Source organism: Emys orbicularis, chromosome 2 (genome assembly GCF_028017835.1).
Source record: "Emys orbicularis isolate rEmyOrb1 chromosome 2, rEmyOrb1.hap1, whole genome shotgun sequence".
In the NCBI taxonomy this organism is placed as follows: Eukaryota; Metazoa; Chordata; order Testudines; family Emydidae; genus Emys; species Emys orbicularis.
Genome location: NC_088684.1, coordinates 245,338,086 through 245,347,019, shown reverse-complemented (window position 1 = coordinate 245,347,019; position 8,934 = coordinate 245,338,086). Strand labels below are relative to the sequence as shown.

At 43.8% G+C, this 8,934-nt stretch overlaps 1 protein-coding gene across 1 annotated transcript; it reads left to right on the top strand.

The window, feature by feature from the left end:
* The first annotated feature begins 525 nt into the window (after positions 1 to 525).
* On the top strand, positions 526 to 8,636 carry C2H7orf78 (chromosome 2 C7orf78 homolog). The gene is made up of 4 exons (XM_065398448.1): positions 526 to 966; positions 6,131 to 6,215; positions 7,466 to 7,605; positions 8,493 to 8,636. Exons 1-4 carry the CDS (start codon positions 526 to 528, stop codon positions 8,634 to 8,636), a joined length of 810 nt encoding a protein of 269 aa, XP_065254520.1.
* The last annotated feature ends 298 nt before the right edge of the window (positions 8,637 to 8,934 follow it).

Below are 8,934 nucleotides of genomic sequence, written 5' to 3'. Positions count from 1 at the left end.
CTGTGATTTTTTGTTTGTTTGTTTATTGTCTGTGACGTTTACTAAAAATAACCATGACAAAATCTTAACCTTACTCATATCCAGTTCACTTTAATGGGGCTGTAAGTGGGCTTAAGGGTTCACCTGTTCAGATCAGCTTACAGAATTGAGGCCTATGGGACTCATCCAGGGCAATGCAGATACTACGGTGATTGAGTGAGGTATAGGAACCTATGTAGAATGGAATAGAATCTCTGGTGGAACAAGAAGTTGAACCCAGCTCCAGAGTCCCAGTTTGGTGCCATAACTACAAAATCATCCTTCCCCTGTTCCCAGCTATAACCACCCAATGATATTATTAATCTAAATACTGATATTGAATGAAATGTAATGAAGTACAAAGTTTTACAGACATTGATTTATCTTAACTACAGTAATACTGTGCAGCACTGGATATGTAGTCAGTGCTAAACCCATGCAAAACAATCATTAATCAGATGCATTTTTTTTCTAGGGGTTAAAATACCTGTGAGGAAAAATCCCATAATGCTCACCACTAGCTACAAAGGCAGACAGCCCACCTTCTCTTTTGAAAGACAAATCAAATTTTCTGCATGCCTGGATTTGGCCTTTGCACAGAATCAAAGTTTTGTGCAGCAGCTCCGAGCCACCCCGCAGAGAGATATATGGCAAAAGCAGCCTCCCGATTTTAGCCACAAATTCTATAAATCTTCCAGGCCTTCACGAAAACCACCAGAAAAGGAAAAGGAAGATCTGAAGAAGGCCAATAGCACTGAGACTAAGCAACAGCTGCCAAAGATAAAGACCAGCCAGTTCCACACTGCTTCGGAAAGGAAGAAAGAGTTGCCCAAGATTGTCACAAGGTTTCCACACGTGGGCTCATATGAAGTGGATATAATGTTTGTGGAGAATGGAAAATATAAGACTGGCATATACCAAGATCCCAAACCACATGATTTTAGGCAGGTAAGGTATGTAAGAGTATGCCATAGTGGTACGTCTACACAGGACTTTGGAGTGAGTGGGAACAAGCCTCCCAGCCAAGGTCAACAGACTTGGCCTGGTGGGGTTCAAGTTACTGCTCATGTATAGTGTGCGCTTTGAAGTTGCAGCTTGGGCTCTAAAGCCCACCCCTCTCCCTAGATGTCAGAGCCTGAGTCGCAACTTCAAAGCACTGTCTACACACTTATTTTTAGAGTGCTAGCACATAAGAACATAAGAAACGGCTATGCTGGGTCAGACCAAAGGCCCATCTAGCCCAGTATCTTGGCTTCCGACAGTGGCCAATGCAGTCGACCCAGGCTGGGAGGCTTGCTCCAAAATGCTATGTAGACATACCCCTAGACTATTTGAAGCAATTTCTCTCTCAGTAGCCATAAAATCCATGATAATTAACTTTTTAGGCCACTAGATAGACAAGGTGGGTGAGGTAATATCTTTTATTGGACCAACCTCTGTTGGTGAGAGAGACAAGGTGAAGAAGAGTTGTGTGTAAGCTTGTGTCTCTCTCACTAGCAAAAGTTGGTCCAATAAAAGATATTACCTCACCAACCTTCTCTCTCTAATATCCTTGGACCGACATGGCTACACCACTCACCACATAGGCCACTAGATGTCACTCTTGCAACAAAAACTTTGACCAAACAAGGAAGTACAGTAGTTAACATCTAACTTTGCTGCACCCAGTTGGATACAAGCTATAATTAAGAAAAAAATAGTTTCTGAAAAGCTTTGTTGGAAGCACAGGGGTTCCCTGATGAATCTAGCTTTTTGGAGCTCTCCATGAATTTTGCATAACAGAGTGAAATAAAAAAAATATGAATATGACTAGTTCATGACTAATTCATTCCCCCTTACCTTATGATTTTTCCTCCTTACTGGCTGCAACGTCTGGTCTCCAACAGCAGTGTCTGAATTGCCCAACTAACTGGAGGGGAAAGCTTATTCTCACATTTATTATTTGTATTTATTATTTATTTGCATTAGAGTAGAATGGGGTGAAAATTTTCAACCAAAACTCTCCCTTCCCCCCTCCCCCGACAAAAAAAAAAAAAAAAAAAAAAAAGCCCGCAGATTCAGGTCTACTGAAACATTTTGTGAATTCATGTCAGTTTTGGCCAATTGCTTTGGTCAAAACAAAAAAAGAAAAGAATTTGGAAATGTAGAAATGAATCATTTCTGTTGTTCAGGCTAGATTCACCTAGAGATTGAGATGCCAATCACAAAACAGACATTGTGGTGGTGCGGATGACCTAAGGTCTATTCAAGTATTTTATACCAAGTGGAATGGCTTCAACAGGTGAGATTAAGGCCTTGTCTACACTACAAAGTTTTGTCAGCATAGCTACGTCAGCTAGGAGTGTGGAAAAAATCAACCAGGAAAAACAGAAGATTTCTAAGGTGAAAAACAGCAACTTCCTCCTCCTCCCTCCAAAACAAACTTTTAAACCTTTGTTATAATTAACAAAGAAACCAAAAAAAGCAGCATAGACCCCTATTGTTTTCTTTGATAGGTCACATTTATCAGGAAAACAATACATAACTTTTCTCCACTTTCTTTCAGTCACAGCTATAACCCAGGGCCAAATTCCTTTGCCAAATTGCTTTCACGGGAATTTATCCCCCTATTCTGTGTTACTCAGATTAACTGAAAGCTGATTCTCAGGCCCACGTCTACACTAGGTGTATTTAAGTAATACTGGTCTCTAGGGTGGACACAACTATATCGGCAAAGCTACAGTTTGTACCAGCATACTTAAAGCACCGCCCATGAGCGAAACAAGCTAGACTGGTGAAAACACAGCTTTGCCAGTATAGCTGCATCTACAATAGGGGGCTTTGACAGTCACGGAGCTCCCCTGACCAACACAGTTGTGCTGGCAGAAGTCTGTAGTGTAGACCTGGCTTCAGTCCCTTCTTGTTGGCAAAGGAACATTGTCTAACTGAATGCTGTCTCAAGGGAAATCCCCTTGTGCTTCAGCACCTTCATTCTACAGGAATCCTAGTGAAAAACTGATTTCCATTAAAATCCACAAATCCAAACTTTTTTCCTTCAACTAAATACTTCAGAGAGGAAGGCTTTTTCCTCACATCTCTGCCTCTGCCACTGACAGAAAGAAAACATATGCACCCGGCCACCCTGATTCCAACCTTGCACTGAGAGTCAGCTCCTGCTAAGAGATAAGTATCCTCAGCACCCATTGGCTTCAGGATCAGGCCCAGGGGGAGTGATGATTCCCCACTCTACCAGTCTGAGGAATGCAGAACTAAGCGTCTAAGGGTATGTTTCAGTGCTTTATTTGTGTCAGTAAGCTTGCCGGGGCTCAGCCCCGGCACCTCTAGCACTTGGCAGTTCATAGCCCCGGCACCTCTGGGCTTGCTGCATCTGTTACGAATGTAAAAAAAATTGCTTGAGCCCCAGCACCTCTTTCATTACAAAGTAAGAACTGGTATGTTTACACAGCGGGTGTGGGGAGGGGTGATTGCTAGCTCAGGTAGATGTACACATGCTAATCCCACTCAAGTTAGTGGGTTCAAAATTCTAGTGTGGCTGTGGCGGCATGGGCAGTGGCTCAGGCTAGCCACCTGAGTCTGTGCCCAGGGGTTTGTGGGGAATTATACTCAGGCAGCCACTGCCTGTGTTGTCATGGCCATGCTGCTATTTTTAGTGCACTAACGGGAGCAGAGCTAGTGCATGTCTGTGTATCCATGCTGGGAATCGCTCTCCCAGCTGCTGTGTAGACATACCCCAATTGGCTAAACTTTATCATACCACCACAGTTGCAGCCAACTGGCAAACACACTGCACAAGTCTAGTAAGCCCTAGAATATTTTTCTGGATAGTGATGCAAGTTTGAGAGATACGAAGGGCTTGTCTGCCTAGGGAATTTTACAGCCACAATTATACTGAGGGCTGGTCCACACTACCCGCCTAATTCGGCGGGTAGAGATCGATCTTCTGGGATCGATTTATCGCGTCTCATCTGGACGCGATAGATCGATCCCAGAAGCGCTCCCCCGTCGACTGTGGAACTTCTGCTCGCCGAGAGGAGGAAGCGCTGTCGACGGGGGAGCCTGCCTGCGCCGCGTGGACCCGAAGTAAGTACTTTTAGTTCGATATAGGAAACGTCGACTTCAGCTACGCTATTCTCGTAGCTGAAGTTGCGTTTCCTATATCGATCCCCCCGCCCCAGTGTGGACCAGCCCTGACATAATTATACCAGTAAAAATCTCCATGAAGACAAGCCCTTACAATCTCAGTCCCAGGTTCTCCCCTGGGTCAGGGCTGCTTTGTGCATTGCCATCAGGGCAAAGCTGCCTTTAAGCCATGGCAGAATCAGACCAGCATAAACTGGTGAAGAGCTGATTTAGTGGTTTAAAGCCACATTTGCACCCTGTTCTGCTGTGTTTTCCTTGGATCAGGATCAGGATGGTTAGGCCTTGTGCATTGATGTAGCTGCACGAGTTTGGTAATGAGGTAAGCAACATTAGTGCAAGTCACTTTTTTACACCAGTGCAGTGCATCTACATTAAAAATTTGCAGGGATGTAGTTATATTGGTCCCAAAATCTCCAGTGTTGACAGGTTCTGAGACAAAAGAACAAGGTACAAAATTCAGAGGTGAGGTAAATGTCGATGCAGATTATATGATAGTAAGTGGATGTAAATGGCTTTAATTTGGTGTCTTTTTTACACACTAAAAGCCCAGTTAATCAGAAATCAGTGGGAGTTGCACCCTGTAACTGAAGGCAGAATTGGGCCCCATAGGATTAGAAAGCGGGTGCCGCTAATAGAGTTAAGGTCATACTCCTATTAGTAACTCTTTCTGCTGTCCTCCATTCTGACCCACTGGTGTGTATATTATACTACATTCCATCAGTTCATAGTTTCACATCTGCTTTCATCAAATTACCAGCCTGTCGTTTACACCGCCATTTAGGTGACCTCTGAATTTGGCCCTGGGACTATTTCTGCTGCACAAGCCCTCACCATTTCAATTTTCACATGTCCAGTTAACCAAGGCATAATGTCCCCATAACTTATACAGATCATTAACCCAGACACCACTAAACCTTGTGGTTACCAATTTTCTTCCAAAATACTGGATCACTCATTTGTAATCTGACCAGGACGTCATTGCCTAGACACGGGTATGTTTATATCCATTACAGCTTGTGGAGGTCTGAGAAACTTGTGAATTTGGAACCCAGAGTCCTTTTTACTAAATACATCCTTTTGAATAAAGCATCTCTTTGAAGCTCCTTGGCTGCTTTGTTCGAGCATTGTTTCTAGCAAGTCTTAGTTCTCCTGCAACAGGATTCCCTTCAACATGCTCACTGGAGTACAGATTACAGCAGCGTGGGAAACAGTTTCCCATTCTTTGAAAATTTTTGACATTTCCAATAATTTTCCCAATCCGCACTGGGACAAAACAGAGATGTTTCAAAATTTGCCATGATCAGAAACCCCATCTTGGACCTGAGAAAGTTGCATTGAAATTAATACATTTCTGCAAAAAGTTTTGGGTTTCAATGAACCAGTGTTCTTTGGTTGAAAAAACCATTTTGTTTGAAAAATCCCTGACCAGCTCTAGTACAAGATGTCTATTCATAATGCTCCTTAGGTCAACTAAATGGGGTTGATGGAGGATGGTCCTAAGTACTCCCTCTGTACAGAGAGCTCAACGTATTGACTCCAAGACATCCTCATCCTTAGCTGTTTTAGGACCTGGACTCCCTTCTGTGGAAAAATGCTGCGCTGCTATTATTAATTATACTGTGGTAGTGCTTAGAAGCCCCACTCATGGACCAGGATCCCACTGTGCTAGATGCTGTATGAACAGAATATAAAGATAGTTCCTACCTCAGAGAGTTTCTCTCTGGGCAAATAAGCTAATGACCAGATGTTTAGCTGGTGTAGAGCCATTGAAGTCAATGGCACTATACCAATTTAGCCAGCTGGAGATCTAACCCTAAATCTTTTGTTTTATGAATTGAAAAGCCATTAAAGCTATTTTGATGTACTGGTATATCTTGCCCTTTATCTAATTTCAGCACATAAGGGCTTCTCTGACTCTTGGTTTTAGTATGATGACATGTCTGACATTGCAATGTTCCCTTGTCTTGTGCAGTATGAAACTAATATACCAGACTTTGTGACAAGTTACTCCAGAGACCCTTTCAATTTAAAGTTCAAATCTCAGCATTTAAATGCAGGTAAGTCTTTGCTGGCATGCAAACTCATTGTACTGTAGAAGTTAGCTATTGATGTGGTAACTTCAGAGGGTAGGAATAAGGCTGTGAGGTAAATGACCTTAGGGGAGGTTAAGTAGCCTCAAATGAAGCATGAGGCACTGAATGCCAATATGTTTGGACAATTAGTATACAAATTAAAGTTTATTCCACTAATTAACATATGGGACCTGTCGCACAGACCTGACTCATGCACATCATCTCATTGTCTCAGAATACCTCATGAGGGCAGGGTCAGGTCCTCATCCTAGATCACTGGATTGGGGGTGTGGGAGTAGCATTCATGCATGAAAGTAATAGCAGATGGATAAATTGCTTCTAGACATAGATTTACTGTAGATAGCAGTTCCTAAATCAGCCAGATTTCACTGTTAGAGCCAGATTGTGCCTGACCCATGTGAAAGTGTGTGGCGGGGGAGAGGGCACAAGAGATCTTTGAATCACTTGCATGGCCTGCATAATGGATAGGCACAACTGCAGTCTCTGCCCTTGGGGGAGCACAGGGACTGATCCTTCTCCTCCACCCTGCAGGGGCATCCACAATCCCAGAGTGCAGTGAGGAAGCAGGGCCAGGCTTCTCTGCTCCTCAATACCAGCCCTCTGAATGAGGCCTGCCCAGAAGGAGTGCAAGCTGACTCCCTGGAGATGGATAGCTGCAGGTGTGCTTGCCTACATGTGGGGAAGTTCAGGGAGGAATTCCCCAGGGGCACTGCAGCTCCACACGCTTCTAATGCAGAGCCATAATTACATGGCACAGCTGAGGCTTAGAATTTGCGATCTGTGGATTTGAACTCAATGTATGTGCTCTTCCTTATGCAGACTCTGCCCAGAGTTAGCTTGTGCTATCTTATATTAAGCAGATGGAACATGGGAAGAGTGCTCTTACTGTAATTGCCATAGCTCTCAAGTCACATGTTTCTTGTCATCAATTATACAATAGTTATGGCCACCATACATATATACCCTGTACAGTAAAACATTAATATCATCAAACATTTACAGCAATGAGACGGGCAGGGAGTTCACAAGGGTTATGCATTTATGCATTTCACATACTCCTCTTTCTGGGACGCTCTCCCAAACTTCCATCTGCTTACAGCTCTCCAAACCCCGATGATCCTAGAGCTCCTGGTGATAGTGATGTAAGATATAACTCCAGAGCACAGACTGCCTGTTTTATAACTGCTAGCATGTTGTTTACTTAACTTCTTCAGTTCATGGACTTCAGCCATTGAAAGACAAGCAAAAGGACACCAAGGGGAGATTCATTACTTACAAGCCTCGTGAATGCAAATGGGAATCCAGGCTAATTCTGCCAAAGAACCCTTGGCCACCGAAGTCTGCTTCATTTACGGTTAGTTGAACCTTGAGCCAAGCTCCCTGCCTCTCTGTTGGACTCCAGTGGGCTTCAGATCAGGCCCTTAGCGACTTTGTAGGTAGTTTTGATGCAGCTAATGAGGGCACCAGGCTGCTGGAGAGTTTAGGAGACTCAGTAGATGGATTGTCGGGTTCTTCCCCATCCCTGGATGTAGTTTGTACCTGGTGGGGGGGTTAGGTGTGGGACTCCCACTGATCATGGTGGGAGTTGGGAGGATAATTATCTTGGGGTTGCTTTGAAAATTAAGCCCTTAATGTTAAATTATACAACACAGCACATGACACATACCCTTATATCTTCAAACTGCTAGGGGGACCATGTGGAAGGAAGTTCATTACTGGGGTGAGGGGGGTGTCATGTTCCCTGTGCAAGACATTGACCATTTCCAAGGGTGTGGGGGAGGGAATGATATTGGGAAGGCTTAGAAACATAAACCAAGCACTTAAAGCTAAAATGTCTCTAAACATAAAAGGATCTCTGCTCCCAGTGCATGCACTCAACTCCCATTAATGTTAATGGAGATTGTATTGAACACGGATATTGTATGGGTAGCAGATGCCCCGAGTTATGAAGTTGTCCTCTTGTGTAATGATGAGAGACATTAGATCATCTGTACTAAATCTATTTGCAGCAATAGTTTTGCTATTTAAAAGTAATACTTGTAATATTTGCACAATCAAATAAGGTGATTTCACATACAAATGTGCCTAAATAGACATTTGGATGCCCTATTCCCTGATTCAGATGTGTAAGCATGTCTGAGATTCTGGTTCTTCAATCCTCCCATCAAAGACCATAGGAGCATTCTCATGCCCTGTGTGTCATTTAATTGCTCTAATTAATCTTTATTATTCTATTCCTAGAGACACAGAAGGCGACGTGGTGCCCACACGGCGTTCCTAGATCGTGTGGATGAAAAGCTATGTACAATATGGCAGGAGGAAGTAGGTGGTGATGTTGTACTGTTCCCTGTGGAGCAAACCCAGTGTCTCCTTAGGGCCACATGATGGTTGCTTGTGCAGGGGGTAGCCAGGATATGATTACACCTCTACCCCGATATAACGTGACCCAATATAACATGAATTTGGATATAACGCGGTAAAGCAGCGCTCGGGGGGGGGGGCAGGGCTGCGCACTCCGGTGGATCAAAGCAAGTTCGATATAACACAGTTTCACCTATAATGCGGTAAGATTTTTTGGCTCCCGAGGACAGTGTTATATCAGGGTAGAGGTGTATTTGTTTCTCATGAACTCAAGGAGGGAGGGAGTGCTGGTGCTGCCAGAAGCACTCCATACCTGAGCAGG

What these genes read in the sequence shown, in the direction of transcription:
- C2H7orf78 (XM_065398448.1), top strand. Translation starts at nt 526, where the DNA reads ATGCTCACCACTAGCTACAAAGGCAGACAGCCCACCTTCTCTTTTGAA. An exon ending in AACCACATGATTTTAGGCAG is followed by an intron (nt 967 to 6,130) that starts GTAAGGTATGTA and finishes TGTCTTGTGCAG; the next exon opens with TATGAAACTAATATACCAGA. An exon ending in ATCTCAGCATTTAAATGCAG is followed by an intron (nt 6,216 to 7,465) that starts GTAAGTCTTTGC and finishes TAACTTCTTCAG; the next exon opens with TTCATGGACTTCAGCCATTG.